Raw genomic sequence first — 20,227 nt, forward strand, 5'->3', positions numbered from 1 at the left:
AGACTCTCTCTTCTATCTCTCCCACATCCATTGCTACAACTTCAATGAAAGTTTTACTCCAAGAAAATCCTACTACTGGTTTAGCTGGATTTCTTGTATCTTTTAATACCTCACAATTTCCAATCAAGTCCGTTAGTAACTTTTTTATTTCTTCCTTTTTTTTCTTTATCAAATCACCACTTCATATTCTCTCCACTTCCAAGACCAAGCTGTAGATGTAATTTCATCATTGTGCCTTTAATTTCCCTCAGACTCTTACCCTCCCAACCCTCCAGTAATAATTCTTCTTCTACCTTCCTCCTCCTTATTGGTAATCTTGAATGACCCTGTTTGTCTTCTCTTAACTTTAATTTTATTTCCCCTAACAATTCTAAAAAAATTTTCTTTCAAATTTATGGCCATACCCATTTTGCTCCTGGTTTTCTTACTTATTAGCCATGGTTTATCACCCTTCATAATTTTTGTCTTCAAATAAAACTTGTTTTTCAATATCACTGGTATTTCCATTACTCCTTTTGACTTTATGATGACTCACCAAAATTAAATACTTTATTACTGTCCTAGTATCTTCCATTCTCCTCACCTCGTGACTCAAGCCCATGACAATGTGCGCTAGTCACAATTCCCTGTAAACTGTTGATTTACATCCTGTCTAAAATGGCATTAATCACTTCCCAAGACTCTTCCTCTATTCTACTAACTTCTCCTACATAAACTACTACTTCTTATGGCCCAGTTTCTGTTTTCTGTGTATTTTTTTCTCTCCTTGTTTTGTTTATTTTCTTCCTATTTTGAAAATTTTGAGGACAATCCCTAACCCAATGCCACTCCGATTTATATATTGCACAAAATGTTACTTTCCCTTCTTTGTTTATAGGATTTCTCCCACCCCTACCTCGGTTCCCTTTTCCCCATTATCCCCCAGAATTCGCATTGCCTTTTGACCCCAACTATTCCTGTTCCTCTTCATCCCTAATCCCTCAAATATTCTTTTCATTATTTGTGACACTTTTATATTTTAACTTTCCTTGACCACAAGCTGCTAATACGTTTTCATTTTCTGTGAGATTTGCTTGTTCCAATACATGAAAACTCTTAGCTTCTCCTTCAAGCATGCTTTTCCCCATTGCTGTTACACTGATTCTGCCTTTTCATACCTAACTAAAAAGTGTCTCATCTTTTCACTAGATTCTCTTTCTATTGTAAAATAAAATGCAAAATACATAAGATGACAATGTTTATATTCTATAACACAGTGCCAATATGATAATAAGAGTACTAGCAATATATTGTAATTTGATACAGCAAGCAAAACCACCTTTATTTAAAGCATCATTATTATAAATATAGCTGTACTGATCAACTTTTGTAAATGATTAATTTTGGTATATATAAATATCAAACAATATAGTGTTTCTTTTATAACAGCATAGACTTGGATGCTTTAATCCATTATATCTGTGAGCTACTGTACTTCATTTTCTTGTTACTGATATTCAATAATTCCCATACCTTTATCATCATCAATCTTGGTAACTTCTTCACCTGGGGGTTCCAGTCCATTTTCTTTAGCAGGAGTATCTTCTTTTGGTTCAGTTTCAATTTCATTTTCTTCAGTGCTAACTGTCTCTTTTTCTTCATCTTCCTTTTCTTTTGTAGAACTTGTTTCTGTTTCTTCTTTCTCCATTCCCGGTGGTGGTGGTTCCTTGCTTTCCTCCTCCATGCGTTCATCTTCTGAATCACTCGATGAACTGGATGAGCTATCGGAGTGTTTGCGTTTACGTGTTTCTGAAGGAGGAATAGTAAAAACAACGATAAGACATTCTTAAAGATGAAATTAGGTATTTACTGAATAAAGATCAACCAGTACTGTGGGAGTAAAGCTGCACTAAACCAAGGGGTATGTATCCATAAATTGCTGTAGTAATTCTGATAGGATTGGTTGGTGGAATGGGAAGCTTGTTTTGAATATTTCAATTGCCATGCTTATCCTAAGGTGTTTGGTATGAGCAGCAATAGGTCCTATTTGATCATAAAGTCATGGAATTGATCAGATTGTATAATACCAAGATGGCACCTGAACTGGCAGGGGCAGAAAAGAGGACTGTTAATTGAGGCATCCCCTGCCAGAAGGGCGAAACCCAGAAATAAGAGTTTAGAGTAAATGTGGTTCAAGTTATGTAATGATATCTTACATGTAATTGTACAAAATGCATCCCTGCCTGAAGGGCGTAACCAAGAAATACGAGTTTTGAGTAATTGCACATGGATTGGCTGCTGTGTGGATGTGTACCGAGCCGGCTCTCCCATTGGCTCAATCTTACCCCCTTCTGCGTCCTCACACAAGAACTAACCATATGGCTTGAAACTAGTTGGAATAGGTGATTTGAAGCCTTCGTAGCAGCGACACAGAGCCACTTTCTGCCTGAAAACTTCCACCACATGATTAATAGTGGCCTCTAATGCCCGTATCCAGCACTAATTAATAACCACCAAATTTTGGGTTATGCCCTTCTGGAGGGGATGCCTCAATTCAACAGGCTCTATCTTATACAAGGAAAAAAAATAAGCTTTCGCTTGTCCTTTGCTTCTACATAGGGAAACCCAGAGCCAAATTAATACAAAAAGAAAATCTTATATCATACCCTTCTCTCCATCTGAGCCTTTCTGTTTTAAATACTCCTTTGCTTTCTTCTGCAGTTCCATTTGTTCCTCAGACATGTCCATCTTTAGCGGTTCTTCTGGATTCTTGTCTTCAGTGACCTCTTTCTCCTCACCCTCATCAGAGCTAAAATGAAAGTATTTTAGCATTTAGTTTTGTAACCCATATCAAATAATGAACATAATTCAAATTATCACTGGTCCTATTAGTTTAATACTAATATTACTAGACAATCTGCAAACCCTAACTGGGAAAGCATAATACCACAAAGTCAGGGACCCCAAAAAGCGAAGTAGACCAGTTCAAGACAAAAATACATTAAAAAACTACACGAGAGAAGTAACAATTACAACAAAAAACTATGAAATAAGAATTGCATAAATTTGTATCCAGTTTGAAATTTTCAAGTTCCAAAGATTCAGCAACATGACTAAGAAAATAACCTGCTCAGGATTGAACATTCATTCAACATACCAAATTAAAAAGAAATTTGTATTTTTCCTACCATACAAACCTCAGCTTTCATATATAGAGTATCGCACGTTTATTTACCTTTGGCTGTTCTCAACTTGTCCATGAAAACAAAATCCTAACACTACCCAAGTCACATGAGACAACACACACACAGCTCTGCTCAACCTCCTAGAAGGAGTGAGAGACCGGGACTATGCGAGGTGGTATGAGGAGGGTAACTCTACTTATATGAAAGCATAGGGTTTGTATGTTAGGAAAAAAAATTATCTAATTTTTTTTTTAATATGGTAAAGGTATTCTCCTACTTTCGCTGAGATTAGGTCCCAAAAAACCCATCGTTTGTTGGAAAAATTGTATCCTACACTAGGGTAATCAATACCATCTACTACATATACAGTAGCCTAGCCTACACATCATGTACTCTATAAATATACAGGCAGTGTCTGGTTAATGGTGATCCAGTTTTATGGTGCTTGTCAAGCGCCATAAAATCAGCGATTAATGACGCCTTAACGCACAGAGTTCTGGTTATTGATGCTATAAGGGGCTGATATTGAGCTATGGCGCCATAACATACCTAACAGGTGCCATTAACCAGTTACCAAACTCATAAGCACCATAAATCGCTGAATTTCAGTTAATGGCAGTTTTCACTCATCAGCACTCTGCTGAGAACCGAACCCACCCAATAACCAGGGACTGTCTGTGCAGTGCAGTCATTAAACCACCCACCCCATATAAATGGAGACTGCCTGTACGGTATACAGGGAGTCCCCGGCTTACGTTTTGAGATTACAACGCTTTTCGATTATATTCATCAGAAATTATTTCCAGGTTTACGATGCATGTCCCAGGGTTATAATGCCTATGACACCGATCTGACGGAAGATATATGACTCCAAAAATGCAAACTAATCAATATTCAAATTTCTTTATGTTTTATGAAAAATGCAATAAAAATGCAGTTTACATAGTTTTTACTACACCCAAAGCATTAAAACTAAGGTTTTCTTAGGCTTTTTGACGATTTTTCGGCTTACAATGCCTCTCAAGAACGGAATGTAAGTAATAATATCAACTAATACTTTAGGTTCAATACACTTATGATAATTTGTTAAAAAAAAAAAAAATAAAATAAATAAATAAATAAATAAATAAAACTAATAGGAGTTAGCCTAGCCTACAGTATTCTCCCCATATTCGCAGGGGATGGGAACAGCTAGAATCCACAAATAGTTGAAACCTCTATAAAAAAAAAAAGCATAAAACTGTATATTTTGTTAATTAAAACAAGAAAAAGCCACTAAATATGTATGTATGTATGTGTATATATATATATATATATATATATATATATATATATATATATATATATATATATATATAATAGTATATATATATATATATATAGATATATATATATATATATATACATATATATATATATATATATATACTATATATTTATATATTAAAAATAATAATTTAATTAAATAATAAATATATATATGCTATATATATATATATATATATATATATATATATATACTAATATATCTATACACATTATATATAATATAATATATACAGGAATTTGTCGACATTTCTCTTAGAAGAAGTGCACATAGGTGAAGTTTCCACAAATAATGGGTATAGATGCTCAAGAGAGAAATCTGCTAATATTGGGGTTCACTGTACTCTACACATACAGTCGTCAACCCCACCTATTAGCGGACTCACATAATCATTGAATTCTCTCTGAAGCATATACCCCCTTTAATTGCAGGAAATTCACTGCATTTTTCTATGAAAAATATACACAAGTCCTGTTTTTTTATCAATTCCATCATAAAATAACTGTGACAAAACTAGTGAAAAAAAAAACCTGGTATAAACATTTTAAATGGGTTTTTCTTGGGTATTAACAAAATAGGCTGTTTTAAGCCTATTAATAGTGGTTTCAACTATTCGCGGCTTCTACCTATGAGGGGTCTGGTACCCATCCCCCCACGAATACAGGGGAACACTGCATATGGCAAAGTAACTAACCCTTGGTGGATGGGTGAAAAAATCAATATGCAGTGCTGGCCGGGTAAACTTTGAGGTCAGCCAATTTATAAAAAAAAAAAAAAAAAAAAAAAAATCAACGGAAAGAAGTAGATATGCAAATTTACATGATGAAATATAAAAAAGAAACTAAAAAATTTTCCCTACCTTCCATGGAAAGTTGAAAATTACTATTTACAACCCCTTGCGGGGCATCTTTTACAAGATAATCATAAAGTTATCAACTTATATGTTTTTATAAATTATTTTATTTTATTTTGTAAAATTATAATTACAGCTCACTCAATATCAAAACAGAAAAGAAATAAAATCAGTAACAAATTCTTAACATATTTGCTGAAAAATATTTACGTAAATTTACTGAGAACAGAGATTCTGTAACTTTCTTATTTGTACAGGTTTTTCTATTATTTTTTTTTGCAAAATTACATTTACAACTGACACACTATCGTAAAAGACAAGAACTGAAACCAACAGCAGCCCTTTGACATATCTATACGCAACTACAATAATAAGTAGAGACGAATTTCTGTCAGACATTGTCAGCTAAAAAAACAGTCAAACTGTGAAATACTATTCTTTTAGTAAAAGTACTTATCACTAAATAACGCTGAAAGCTACCATAAGGAAAATAATTCACCAAATATGTCTCAAATGAACAACCAGTAAAGAAAACTAACTCAAAATTATGCCGGAAGCTAAAAACCTCTGTTGCCAGTTGGCAGAAACAAATTGAAGGCTTTGCCAAGTTGTTCCTATCTTTCCCAAAAGTGGGAGGGGCTACTTACCTATGGCAAAACAAAAGAATTGCTACCGTGGATTTCAAATTTTAGCAGCTGTACTAGTTACAAACTATAGCTATGTGATGTAATTACAGGCAGTAACCGATAACCAGAACTCAGCACGTTATGGAGCCATAATTCACCACTTTTATGGCATTAGACAAGCCCCATAAAACTGGATCGTCATTAATCGTGTCCGCCAATAACCAGGGGAGTGCCTGTACTTGGTAAGTTATATATATTAAAAAGAAAATTTTCAAAGAGAGGAGACAAGAGTAATTCATCATCTCAACTTACTCCTCTCCTAAAATAAATGGCTTCTTCTCTTCTTCAGCTATCTGTGGTTTGACATCTTCTTCTGGGACTTGGTCCAACACTTGAAGGTCCAAATCTGTTCCACCCTCTAGCTTGATAACAACAGAATCCAAGAGCTTCAAGAGTTCCTCTGACTGGTCAGCATCAACTGTTATGTTCTCCATTCTCCCTGCACCATACAGTTCCACAAAAGTAGACACTCGCCACTGAAACAAAATTTGTACAATTTGTATTTTTTTTTTTTTTTTTTTGAAATTTAAATATTCCATATCAAACCTTAAAAATGAAAAATTAAGGAGTTGGATGTATACATATTTAGAAATAATTACAAATTGATGACACCCAATTCTTTACATTCATTAGGTAAAGACCTGTAGCACTGCAGCATTCCTGTGAATCCCATTTCATTGCTTTTCATCCAATTTTCCTTCATTCCCTTTGGTTTTTCCTAATAAGCAGATAACATCAGACCTGACATTGCTCAATATTTTACCTTTTGTCTACTAAACAAATCATTCAGGCAAAGCCTGTTAGTCTGGAAATGTGAATGATTTTCTGTTTGGTAAAGCTGTGAAATACTAATAAATTCATACCTGACGATCCAGAAAAAAATTAATATATGAAAACATATTTTACACCAAACAGTCTTTATCACTATCCTCCATACTTTAATGATATACCCCTTTTACACACCATACATTAGCCTGCACCTCACTAACTGATGCAAAAATGTACTAATAACCCTCTTACGCCGAATGGACATATTAAACGTCGAGTCAAAATGTCTCCCGTATGCCGAATGGACGTATCATACGTCGACTCAAAAAAGTTTTTTTAAAAATTCGCGGAAAAATACTTATAGGCCTACCAGCCGAAAACTTTTGAACCACGCGCCTTGGGGGATGCTGGGAGTTCACGGATCAAGGCGTTGTTTTGTTTACAATCACTACGCAGGCGCGCAAGTGCGAATTTCTTTCTTATCGCACTAAAAAGTATCAGTGACACATCTCGGAAATTATTTCGGCACTTTGACATAATTTTTGCACAATTTGAAATTATCCTTTACATGAAGTTTTATATATGAAAATGTGTGCAATTTCATGTAAAATACAACAAAAAAATACTCATGATTGTAGCTTTTATCAGTTTTGAAATATTTTCATATAAATAACAATAAGTGCCAAAATTTCAACCTTCGGTCAACTTTGACTCTACCGAAAGGGTCGAGAAACGCAATTGTAAGCTAAAACTCTTATATTTTAGTAATATTCAATCATTTACCTTAATTTTGCAACAAATTGGACGTCTCTAGCACTATTTCGATTTATGGTGAATTTATGAAAAAACTTTTTCCTTACGTTCGCGCGGTAACTCTTCCGATACATTTTTTCGTGCGATTGTCCTAATGTTTGCACCATTTTAAATTTGCAGTTACATAAAGTTTTATATATGGAAATGTGCGCAATTTCATGCACAATACATCTAAAAACAACCCATGGTTGTAGCTTTTATCAGTTTTGAAATATTTTCATATAAATAACGTTAAGTGCCAAAATTTCAACTTTCGGTCAACTTTGACTCTACCGAAATGGTCGAAAAACGCAATTGTAAGCTAAAACTATTATATTCTACTAATATTCAATCATTTACCTTCATTTTGCAACGACTTGGAAGTCTCTAGCACAATATTTCGATTTATGGTGAATTTATGGAGAGAGAGAGAGAGAGAGAGAAAAAAAAAAAAAAAAAAAAAAAAAAAAAAAAAAAAAAAAAAAAAAAAATCCTTACGTCCGCGCGGTAACTCTTCCGAAAAATCGGAATTTTTTTGTGCGATTGTTGAAATGTTTGAACCATTTAAAATTAGCTGTTACATAAAGTTTTATATATGAAAATGTGCGCAATTTCATGTAGAATACAACTAAAAATGATTGAAGGTTGTAGCTTTTCTCTTTTTTTCGAAATATTTGCATATAAATCACGATAGAAAAAAAACTACGTTCGGTCAAATTTGACTCTACCGAAATAGTTGAAAAACGCAATTGTAAGCTAAAACTCTTACGGCCTAGTAATATTCAGTCATTTATCTTCATTTTGAAACAAATTTGAAGTCTAGAACAATATTGTGATTTATGGTGAATTTTTGAAAAATATATCTAGTTCCCTCTGCGCGCCGATTCGCGGCCGCAAATCTCCGAAATGCGTACATCGCATCATCCTAATATTTGCTCCTTTTCATATTAGCCATTTTATAGTTTCATATATCAAAATGTGCGCAAATTCATGAAGAATACAATAAAAAATAATTGAAGGTTGTAGCTTTTCCCATCTTCGAAATATGTGCATATAAAAAAAAATTATATAAACATTTCGACATTCGGTCAATTTTAACTCGTCCGAAATGGTTGAAATCTGCAATTCTAATCTAAAACTCTTACAGTATCGTAATATTCAATCATTTGTCTTCATTTTGAAACAAATTGGAAGTCTCTAGAACAATATTTAGATTTACGGTGAATTTTTGAAAAAAACATTTTTTTACGTCCACGCGTTACGAATTCATACATCATTTTGTGATAATATTTTTCCGGTGTTGCTTTTATTGTTTTACAATGTATTATATATCAAAATGATTGCAATTTAGTGTACAATACAAAAAAAAAAAGTAACTCGTTAGCTTTGACCGTTTTTTGCACAGCGTGATTTGAATACAATTATGTATGAATTTTTTTTTTTCGCTACAATATATCGCATTATTTACATATGATAATGATATTATTTTTCATTTCTGATAGTTGCATACTAAACTTCAGGCAATGACAAAAAAATGAGCCAAAAATGAACTCTGAATCTTCAAAACTAAGCGCGCTGTGATTTTTTGAAAAAATTATTTTTTCCGCTTCCGCGCTCACTCCAAACCGGGCCCGGCATACGGGAGAGGTTTTGATTTTTAGGGCTTCGGCGTAAGAGGGTTAAGGGAGAATGAATTAGTAATAAAAAAAACTCGCAATACAGTAGACCCCGTATTCATGCAGGATGCGTTAGACTCCACCTCCTCTGAATAGCTAGAATCCGGAAATATTTAGAACCCCTATAAATATGCTACGTGTTAGTTCAAACTCAAGAAAAACCTACTTAAGGGTATCGGCAGGGTCGGAGATTAATTTTGAGTGACTGTTTTCATACTTCCACCTGTTACCTCTAGTTTAACCAAAGATGCACACAAAATTTCAGGTGAATTGGATGAATTTTTTTTTTTTTTTTTTTAACGAATATTTTTCTTTAATATGAAATTTTTCTTTTTAAGTACATCTCTTTTATTTATCATTCAATTTAAAAAATTAAGTAATAGCAGAAAATTTAATCCTTATCAAATAAAAGGGCAATAACAAAAATCGAATATGAATGTATGCCTATTTAAAAAATATATTTTTGAAAATGCAATAAAAAATACCATAAAATTATCTATTAAATCTTGCTAAAAACTTTTTTGAGGGAAAAAAAAAAAAAAAAAAAAAAAAAAAAAAAAAAAAAAAAAATTGCTGATGTGTTTCTCTTACTATCTTTATTCAAATTTCTTTATAGATTATTAAAATTCATTCATAAATACAGGAGTTTTGGGAATTTAAATGTAGAAAATGTTTTGAGAAAATGCAGTTAAGTTTTGCTAACCATTTATTTTGCTTTTAGAAGCATATAAAGTCTCTTGGAAAAGCCTACATGGCACCTGTTCCCCCCCCTTTTTTTTTTTTTTTTTTTATAAGAGATATTATATATATTAAATATATCTATATATATATATATACTTATATATCTAAATTATGATATATATAGATATATATATATATATATATATATATATATATATATATTCTTGGGGGTTATCATAGAATGCCATTCTACTCTTGTCCAAAGGTCCAAGGAAGTGTTGCAATAAATTGAAAATACCAAAATTTGTAACTAATTTGTATTTTTCATAACTAACAAACCTGAGGTCTTGACATTAGGATTTACTAGCGCCAAGCTGGAAACCGTTAGAATTAAAATTACACTTGTGAGATCCAGGGACTATTGGCATCTATACCAGGTCACGGGGCATGTATACCCAGAATGCCCTCGGCGTCCTGTGACCCACCAGTTATATTTCTAACCCAGTTTAGACTGCTAGAGGGGTGGTTTGAGGTGGGCCTTTACCTGTTAAGGCCTCAGGTTTGTTAGTTATGAAAAATACAAATTAGTTACAAATTTGGTATTTGTTCATATACTGAACAAAAACCTTCGGTCTTAACATTAGGATAGACTTACTTATTGGAGGGAGGTAAGTCTCTATAACTGACTGGGAGTTTGCCACCTTATCCATTTCCGAATATTAGAGGAATTCCAAGAGATTGGACAATGAACCTAGAACCAAAGATATAAGCGAATCTATTGGTTTCCCTCACTGGGTGCTGATACCATTCTATGGTTTACACATTATGGGAGAACAGAGAACCTTCCCTTCTCACAAACTACTCTTGCCCCTTGTACCTGGATCCATCCTCATCCCTCTCTTCCCTATTATCTAGAGGGGTGTGTTGCTACTGAAAAGTATACCATAACCTAAGATAACTTCACAGTATGACTGACCACCTCACCTGCATATGACGGTACTCTCCTTCATACTGCCCGTAGGTAAAGGAGTAGAAAGAAAGTAATAAAGAAAAAAGACAAGTCATCCCATTCATTCTACTTTCATGCCTTCATCTTAGACTAGACGCAAACTGACCCGCCAGGGGTACTGGATGAGCTATATCACTTGTTGGGCCGCCACCACTGGACCCAAGGAAAAAGTGTCCAAGGATCTACGGGCAACGTCTTTTAAATAAAATGAGGTGAAAGTTGTTTGGCATTTCCAAACACCAGCTTTCAGAATTCTCTCCACAGACATGTTCTTCTTAAATGCCAAAGAAGCACTTAAGCCTCTGATGTCATGAGCTCTAGCTCTCTCCTGGCTATTTGACCCGTCTTCTGTCATGTAGGCTTTCCTGATCGTCTCCCTTAGCCAAAACGATATTGTATTCCTGGACGCTCCCTTCTTGTTCCGTCCTGTACTTACGAACCTCCGGCACCCCGGCCTGATGTGCCTTGTCCTTCTTAAGTACTCTCTTAGTACCCTGACGGGGCACAGAAGCATCTCATCTTTGTCATTGTCTACAAAGTCTACCAAGGAAGTCGAATCTGCCGTCCATTATTGCTGGGTTTTGAGTCTTGGCCACAAATTCTGGAACAAACTCGAATACCATTGACTTCCAACCTCTTGAGTGCTTTATGAGATATGACAGGCCATGTAGCTCCCCCACCCTTTTTGGTTAAAGCTAGGGCCAATAAGAAGACTGTCTTCAGGGTCAGGCTCCTATCTGTGGACTGCCTTAGTGGTTCGTAGGGGGGTTTTTCTCATACTACTCAGTACCATGGTCAGATCCCAATCTGGGGCTTTTAGTTCCTTTGGTGGACATGACTGTTCAAAGCTCTTCATCGGCATGGCCAACTCCCATGAAGACGAAATGTCCACCCCTTTCATTCGTAAGACTAAGGCTAGAGCAGCCCTGTACCCCTTCACTGCAGATACAAACATATGCCTTTCTGTCCTGAGATATACCAGAAAGTCTGCTAACTGCTGAATAGTGGTACCGAGTGGAGACAAGTTCCCTCTACAACACCAGTCACAGTATGCCGACCACTTTCCTTGGTATACTGCTGCAGACGCTTTTCTGATATTTCCTGCCATCTGAGTTGCTGCTTTTTTGCAAAAACCCTCTCGCTCGGAGGAGATACTTGACAGTCTCCACCCGTGAAGCGATAGGGACTTCACCAACTGGTGGTACTTCCCCATGTGCAGCTATTATTATTATTATAAAGTTAAGATTTACCAGCCCAATGAGTCTAATCAGACTCTTACAGTGCTGGCCCGAAATTATTCGGGAGAAAATTATTTAAAAATACGCTCATAAAATGTTATGTCTACAACATGGAATGGTATGGAATGAAGTTAATGAATTATAATAAATTAATGATAAATGAGGGGATTATTAAGTGATATATGAGGTTGGAATTAAAAATATGAATTGAACTTATAAAAGACTGAAATAGATAATAATGACAAAAGTCATCTATTTAAAATGGTATATGTTAAATCTTATTAATCAAATTAGTCTTTTTTAAAAATATTAATATTCTATATAAAGAAAAATGATCTGATTCTGATAGTATTTCTGATAATGATTTATTGCCTAAATATAAATTTCTCTCTCTATTAAAAATTAGGCATTCACATAAAATATGCTTGACTGTTAAAATTGCATTGCACACATTGCAATGAGGGATGTTCCCTTGTGGAGTTATCATTAGATACTCGTGAGTTAGTCTTGGTGGTGGCCTATTCGTAATCTTGTTAATATTACTTCAGCTCGTTTTTCATTTTGTACTGATGTATTCCACAAGTCTACTTTCTGTTTGATGCACTTTAATTTATTGGTGTTTGCTTCACTATCCCACAGATTTTGCCATTTTGTTTTTATGCACTGCTTCACTGAGTTTATATAATCTGTAGCAGGCAATTTATTGTCAAAAATTGGTGAATTTATCCCAGACTTGGCCTTTTCATCGGCCTTTTCATTACCTTGGATTCCAACATGGGCAGGAATCCAGCATATTTCAATGTTAACCCCACGTGAATATAATTTATTGATGATTTGTTTAATTTCCTTTACTAAAGGGTTCTTATGTGAATAACTCTTGAGGGATTCAATTGCGCTTCTTGAGTCAGAATATATTACAAATTTATTATTCAGTTTATTATTTGTCAATTTTATTTGATTGATTGCCAATATAATTGCTGTTAACTCAGCAGTAAAGACAGTTGCTTCAATTGGCAATGAATTCTGACTTATTTTGTATGATGACACTGCAGCACAACCAACTCCTGCAGAAGATTTGGATCCATCAGTGTATATTGCTTTATGTGGGCCATTACTTCGAATGTGTTTCTAATGTATACTGTTTATAGCGATCTGAAGTATAATTTTGCTTTTTTGATAGATGATAAAGGTTAGAGCATACTTTGATTTTCTTCATCATCCATGGAGGTGGAGAATTTGAGGGTGGGAGTATATTTACTCTAAGGCCAATAGATTCCAATAACCTATTAGCTCTTATTGGAAAAGGTGGTTCGTGATTACTAATAAATATATCTCGCATGCCAAATAGTTTTTTTGTGGAATCAGTGGACGTTATCTTTAAAGCACTTCTCATTGTTACAAGATCACGATGTACGGATAATGGGGGTTCGCCACTTTCACAACATACTGAAGTGTTTGGAGAAGATTTAAAGGCTCCACTACAAAGTCTCAAGCCTCGAGTGTGGATAGAGTCTAAGGACTTCAAGGTACTTTGTGATGCTGACCCGTAAATTGGACTTCCATAATCCACTTTGGATAAAACTAGTGCTCTATATATCATAAGCAATGTTTGTCTCTTAGCTCCCCAAGTAGTATGAGACAATTTTCTTATCAAATTTAAGGCACTATTACATTTATTTTTTACAAAGGCTATGTGTGCTTTCCAATTAAGATGAGTGTCAAATACCAAGCCTAAAAATTTTATAGTATTACTAAACTGAATGAGGCTATCACCTAATTTAAGATCTATGTCTTGATTCTGTTTCCATCTACTATTTTTGTAGAACATAATTGCTTGGGTTTTCTCTATAGAGAGCTTAAAGCCTACTGACAAAGTCCAGTTGTGGATGTTTTTGATAGCTATTAAGAATTCTTTGTAGATGACGAAGACTGCTTGAGGAATAATATATAGCAAAGTCATCTACATACAAGCTATTTTGTACTCCCTGTGGTAACTGCTTTACGATGTTATTAATAGCTAGAGCAAAAAGAGTTCCACTCAAAACACTCCTTGAGGGACTCCACAAATCTAAATTGAAGGAGTCAGAATATACATTATTTATTCGTGTTTGAAAAGTTCTTTCATGGATAAAATTCTCGATAAAAATTGGTAAGTGCCCTCTAAAACCATTTTCGTGTAAGGACTTTAAAATTTGAGTATCTCCAGGTCGTATCATATGCTTTTGGATATCAAAGAATATGGCAACTGTAATTTGCTTACGTTCAAACCCTCTACGTATATAATTTTCTAGATGGGAAAGTGAATCTAAAGGTAGATCTTTCAGATTGTGAGCCAAATTGAGTTGAAGACAGAGTCTTATTCTTACGTAGGCACCAGTTTAGTCTATAATTTACCATTTTTTCTAGCAATTTGCACAAGCAACTTGTCAGGGATATTGGTCTATAGTTATTAGGATTGCTTGGATCTTTCCCTGGTTTGACAACTGGTATGATTATAGCATGTTTCCATGCTTTTGGAACAGGTGATTTACCCATAAATGATTATAAAGCTTCAATAAGTATGTTTTTGCTAACAGAGCCAGGTTTTTTATCATCTCAAAATTTACGTTGTCTTGGCCTGGAGCAGAAGAGTTACAGTTAGATAAAGCATATTCAAATTCCTCTTCTGTGAAAATCTGGTTTTAATATATATCCTCTAATGTTTCAAAATTCAATGGAACAGCTTCTTCACGGGCTTTAATGGTTCGAAAGTGATCATCTATATTGATTATACTACTTATTGCTTGGATGTTACGCCCTAAAATATTCGAAATGGCGTTACTATCATGTACTGGTTGGCCATTATGTATTAGTGCATGTCTCTGAGATCTAATATGAGATCCATTAATTTTCCTAAATTTTTCCCAGACTTTACTTATTGAGGTTGTATCAGATATGCTAGATACATATTTTTGCCATGACATTATTTTTCCTCTAATGGCTTCCCTTCTGAATCTTGCCGAGATCCGATTGTAATGAGGTTTTAGTAGACTGATTTCTATAGTAATGTCTACAAGTTTCTTGGCAGTGCTCTCAAAATTTAGAGGTCTTTTACTTATGACATTAAATCTATTATGCAGGGTTTCTAATCTTCTACCTATAATATGTTTTTCTTGTATCAGGTGGGATAGTGTGTCAGACCACCAGGGTACTGAGTGTTTCTTGGGATTAGTAGTTGACTTAGGAATAGATTCGTCAGCAGCTGTAATTACAAAGTTTGTGAAGAATCTACTGTCTCATCATGACCTTGTACTGCTGTAAATGGATGGATCTGGCTGGTTTTAAAATTTATACTGGTCCCAGTCTGCCTTATCTACATTATATCGTGGGACAGTTGGTGTTGGGGTATGTCCCAAACAGGATATTAAAATTGGAAAATGATCACTGGTATATGGATCATCTAAAACATTCCAATCAAATCTGTCCACTATATTAGGTGAGTAAATACTTAAGTCTATGGATGAAAAACTTCCATGGGATTTCGAAAAGTAAGTGATAATGTCTCCATCATTTAAAATGCAAAGATTATGATTGTCAATCATATGCTCAATTTTGTTACCATGTGAATCTGTTTCATTGCAAAAGGAATCCCATAATGGGCTGTGGCGTTAAAATCTCCAACTATTAAAAAATCATCACGTATATTCGGTAATACTTAAGGTAGATTTTGTAAATCATAATTACATGAAGGTTGGTTGTAAATATTATACAAATTAAAAAAAAGTATAGAGTTGTTAATATGAAGTTTAATTCCAGATAGTTGGAATTCAGAACTATTAGTCAATATATTTTCGTAAGTAATTCGGTTATTGACGTAAATTGCTGTTCCTAATGTATTCATATCAGGAAACTGAATGTGATGCTAATGTATAATTGCCTATTCGAGACATTTTCATTTGTATGTTGCAAGCATATTGCTATAGGTTCATATTGTTTTAATAATCTTTGAATTTCTCCTATTTGTAATCTTGTTTTTAAACCATTTACGTTCCACTGAATAATATAAGCGTGGAATGTTATTGTGGGGGAAGGCCTCTGTCAAGCAGAACATTACTTCCTCTTACTTTTGTGGTTGCATACTCGTGTAAAGCTGCAGGTTTCTTAATATTTGACTTTATGTTAAGTCTCTTTGTAACTGCTCCTTGGGACTTTTGTTTTTGTTTTATTTTTTCCAATAAATGTTCTATGCCTCTAGCACTCGATGAGCGAGTTTTTAATAAGATGGTTCTACACACATGCAATCTTCGGAGTGTTTTTCAAGATTTTCCTGTTGGTTTTTAGTTTTGAATTTGATGAAATTATTAATCATATTAGTGAGGCTGCTTGTTGATGGAAGTTTCATTGTATTCAACTGAACAATGAAACATTCATTACATCCACATAATTTATCATGAGTGGATAAGGCATTTCTATTTTGAGTGATTGGTAGTGTATTGTTTGTTTTACTGAGACTGGGAGAGGAGTCTATTTCAACAGAGGCAGCTTGATGATGAATACTACTACTTGGTTGGGGTTGAGGATGAGTTAAGGATTTTCCTCTTTGTCCTATTATGGGTGATGGAGTTATATGGACAATGTTGTTATTTTCTAAGAAATCGTTAGTTTGTGAGGTGATTAATGTTTCAGCTTCTACTTCAATACTATCTATATTACTTTTTAGAGGATGGGAGTCCTCTTTGTTGTCAAGTTTTTTTTATTTCGGAGGGGTCCCATTTCCAGGGTCTCGCCTTTTTCCCCTTGCTCTCTGATCTGGTGGGAAATCATCAGCAATTTCTGCATTGGAAGGTGCTGTCTCTATACATGAAGTATTGGCATCATGATCATCTAAGGATGATAGAGCAGCATATTTGTTTTTTATTGTGGTTTCAGGTATTAGATTCCTACTTTCTAAACAAGCTTCAGATATTTGGGGAACCTTATTTTTTAAACATAATTTTATATGATGGATTTCTGCTTGGGTCAAGTATCCCTCTAACTTTTAACTCAAGCTTAGCCTCTCTTGCTGCCATTCCAGTTCTACTCATCAGAAGTTTTAATTCTGTATTATACATATAGAATGGGCATTCTTTTGACTTTGCATGGTGAGCAAGTCCACAGTTAGCACATTTAATATTTGGGCAATTCCACTCAGTTCTATGGTCTTCTGAACCACACACTGCACATATTTCTTCATTTTGGCATTTCTTGAATGTGTGACCAAATTTACAACATTTTTTACATTGTAGTGGTTTCGGTACGTGAGGGCGTACTTCTCTGTTTTGACCAAGTATTTTAATCTTTGCTGGTAAATTTTGGCCTGTGAACTTGATTTTTACTATTTTGATGGAAACTTCTTGGTTTTTTTTACTTGGAATTTGATATAACTCCAGATCGTGAATATTGTCATATCTTAATTTTAGTGATTCTAATATAATATGCTTTTCTGGTAATTCTTCCTCATTTTCAATTTGGGGTAGTACAACTGTACCTTGGATATAGTTGAGTATGTCATGGCTTTCCACCGTTACTTTTATCCCTTGAATTTCTTTAATGTTCTGATATGCTTCTGACTGGGCTTTTGTTGTGGCCTCAATCAGCCATTCATTAAATTTCAGTGCTCTGAAACTCATTTCTCTGGTAGGGAGTAAGCTTAATAATTTGTTCTCTAAAACATAGGAGGAAATTTTCCTCTCTGTTTTGAGAACAAGAAATCTGGACCAATTATCTGTGCCAAAAATGTGGTCAAAATGAACTAATGTTGGGTCGGGTTTGTACATTTTTCTTTTTCTATTATTTCTTGTTAATGGCTCATATGGTGCCATCGTTGTTATGTTGGGCTTATTTTCTTGAGCGAATCCGGTAGCCAAGTCTAATTCCGCGCTGGGGTCATCAACATTAGGGCCTAATAATGTATACATGTACACGAGAGAGATGTTTTCAGCCAGGTAGTCCTCCACCCACCATGGAGCCCAACAAGGGAGGGTGTGGAATGTCACATTAATGGGCCACCCCTAGAGGTTACTTCCTGGTTATACACCTGATCCCCAGCACTTAAGGCGTCGTCAGTCCGTCGAGATCCGACCCAGTATTAGGGACCAAGTTTGACATAAGACTTTCCCCTCGCTCGAACACGTCAGGTACTTGAATTTTACGGGTGGAGTGGCATGCCGTCCAACTACACCCTCCTCCAGGTTAAAAGAGCAGTCAATTCAATAGTCTAAAACCATGCCAGAGTCGTCAACGAAAGAAGAAGAAGGGAAAGGGGAAAATTTATAAGGAGGAGGAGTAAAGGAGTTAAAGGTCCCAATGTTCAGTTGGATCCACAGCAGAGAGTGTAGGCGTAAAAGGGGCATACTCTCTCTGCAGTGGATCCCTAAGCCCCCCACCTCGTCAAGGAGTTGGGATCAGGGGGCCATGTGCAGCTGACATAGTAGGTTGCTCCATGAGGGTAACTCTCTCGGCATGTCTATTAGGAGTTCCAGCAGGTCTAGAAACCACTCTGCCTTCGGCCATAAAGGAGCTACCAGGGTCATTTTGAGGTTCTGAGACCGCGTTACCCTGTTCAGAACCTGATGGATTAGACAAAATGAAGGAAATGCGTACACGTCCAGATTGTCCCAAGGGTGTTGTAGCGCATCTTCTGCTACTGCCTCTACGTCTGAGACTACCGAACAATACACTTCCAACTTTTGTTGTACCTGGTTGCGAATAGGTCTATGATCGGCCTTTCCCACAACATGAGCATCCTGTCCACCACCTGTTGGTGCAAGGACCACTCCGTTCCCAGTATCTGATCCCTGCGGCTCAACTTGTCGGCCACTATGTTTCTTTTTCCCGGAATATATCTGGCCCTGATGTCTACTAGGTTCTCTACAGCCTACTGATGAAGTCGAACTGTCATCACATGTAACTGCCGAGAAAATAGGCCGCCTTGTTTGTTTATATAAGCTACTACTGCGGTGTTGTCTCACATCAATACCACTGAGTGTCCCTTCACTCTCTCCCTGAATTCCTGTAGAGCTAGAAACGCTGCTTTTAACTCCAGCATGTTTATATGGAGTTCTCTGTCTTCGCAACTCCATTTTGCTGACAACATCAACTCCTCCATATGGGCTCCCCAGCCGTCTAGTGAAGCATCTGAGAACAGCAAGAGGTCCGGGGAGGGTTGTTGAAGGGGGACATCCACTGTCAGATTGTCGTCGTTCACCCACCACAGCAAGTCTTTCAATTTGCTCGTACGGGTGATCTACTATTGATGACCAAAACTCCTTCATCCTCCATTGTAGAGATCGAAGGTGTAGCCTCCCTTGTGGTACTAGCTTCTCCAAGGAAGTTAAGATTCCCAGTACTACCTGCCACTGCCTTGCTGGCTGTGTTTGTTTTCCCAGAAAGGCATTCACCACTTGTTTGCATTTCTCTATTCTCTGGTCTGTCGGGAATACTTTGGCTTTTATCGTGTCTATAACCATTCCCAGATACTCCAAACGTTGACTTGGATCCAACTGCGACTTCTCCTGATTTATCACAATACATAGACTGACAAAACTGCAGGAGGGTTGCCCTTCCCTGAGTAATTTCTCTCTGGACTTCGCTATCACCAGCCAATTGTCTAGATATCTTATTAGCCTGATCCTCAGAGCATGCGCCCACGTAGACACGAGAGTGAACACTTGTAAAAACTTGAGGAGACGTTGTCAATCCGAAGCACAGGACTTTGAATTCGAAAGCTTTCCCTGCAAGACTGAAGCGGAGAAATTTCCTTGAAGACTGATGGACTGGTATCTGAAAGTATGCGTCCTTCAGATTGATTGTCAGCATAAAATCCTTGATCCTGGCTGCTTGTAGAACCGTTTTTGGAGTTTCCATTTTGAAACTGGTTTTTCTTATAAACAGATTCAATGTTGACAGGTCTATTACTGTCCTCCACTCCCCGTTGGCTTCGGGTACCAGGAAAATCCTGCTGTAAAAGCCCTTTGACGGAATGGATACTTGTTCCACAGCCCCTTTTTCCATCA

General features: G+C 35.8%; 2 protein-coding genes across 2 annotated transcripts in view; one reads left to right on the forward strand and one right to left on the reverse strand.

The window, feature by feature from the left end:
• Positions 1 to 20,227, forward strand: part of LOC135201041 (serrate RNA effector molecule homolog) — a 162,135-nt gene that overhangs the window by 67,797 nt on the left and 74,111 nt on the right.
• Positions 1,472 to 6,527, reverse strand: LOC135201042 (serrate RNA effector molecule homolog). Its single transcript, XM_064229889.1, has 3 exons — positions 6,283 to 6,527; positions 2,646 to 2,788; positions 1,472 to 1,788 (listed from the first exon to the last, which is right to left on the reverse strand). Exons 1-3 carry the CDS (start codon positions 6,462 to 6,464, stop codon positions 1,487 to 1,489), a joined length of 627 nt encoding a protein of 208 aa, XP_064085959.1. The 5' UTR covers positions 6,465 to 6,527; the 3' UTR covers positions 1,472 to 1,486.

The sequence above is a fragment of the Macrobrachium nipponense genome, chromosome 27 (genome assembly GCF_015104395.2).
Source record: "Macrobrachium nipponense isolate FS-2020 chromosome 27, ASM1510439v2, whole genome shotgun sequence".
NCBI classification, from domain to species: Eukaryota; Metazoa; Arthropoda; class Malacostraca; order Decapoda; family Palaemonidae; genus Macrobrachium; species Macrobrachium nipponense.

Coding starts and splice junctions, on each gene's coding strand:
- LOC135201042 (XM_064229889.1), bottom strand. CDS start 6,464: ATGGAGAACATAACAGTTGATGCTGACCAGTCAGAGGAACTCTTGAAG. Junction 2,789..6,282: donor CCATTTATTTTAGGAGAGGA/GTAAGTTGAGAT, acceptor CTTTCATTTTAG/CTCTGATGAGGGTGAGGAGA. Junction 1,789..2,645: donor AGGCTCAGATGGAGAGAAGG/GTATGATATAAG, acceptor TTCCTCCTTCAG/AAACACGTAAACGCAAACAC.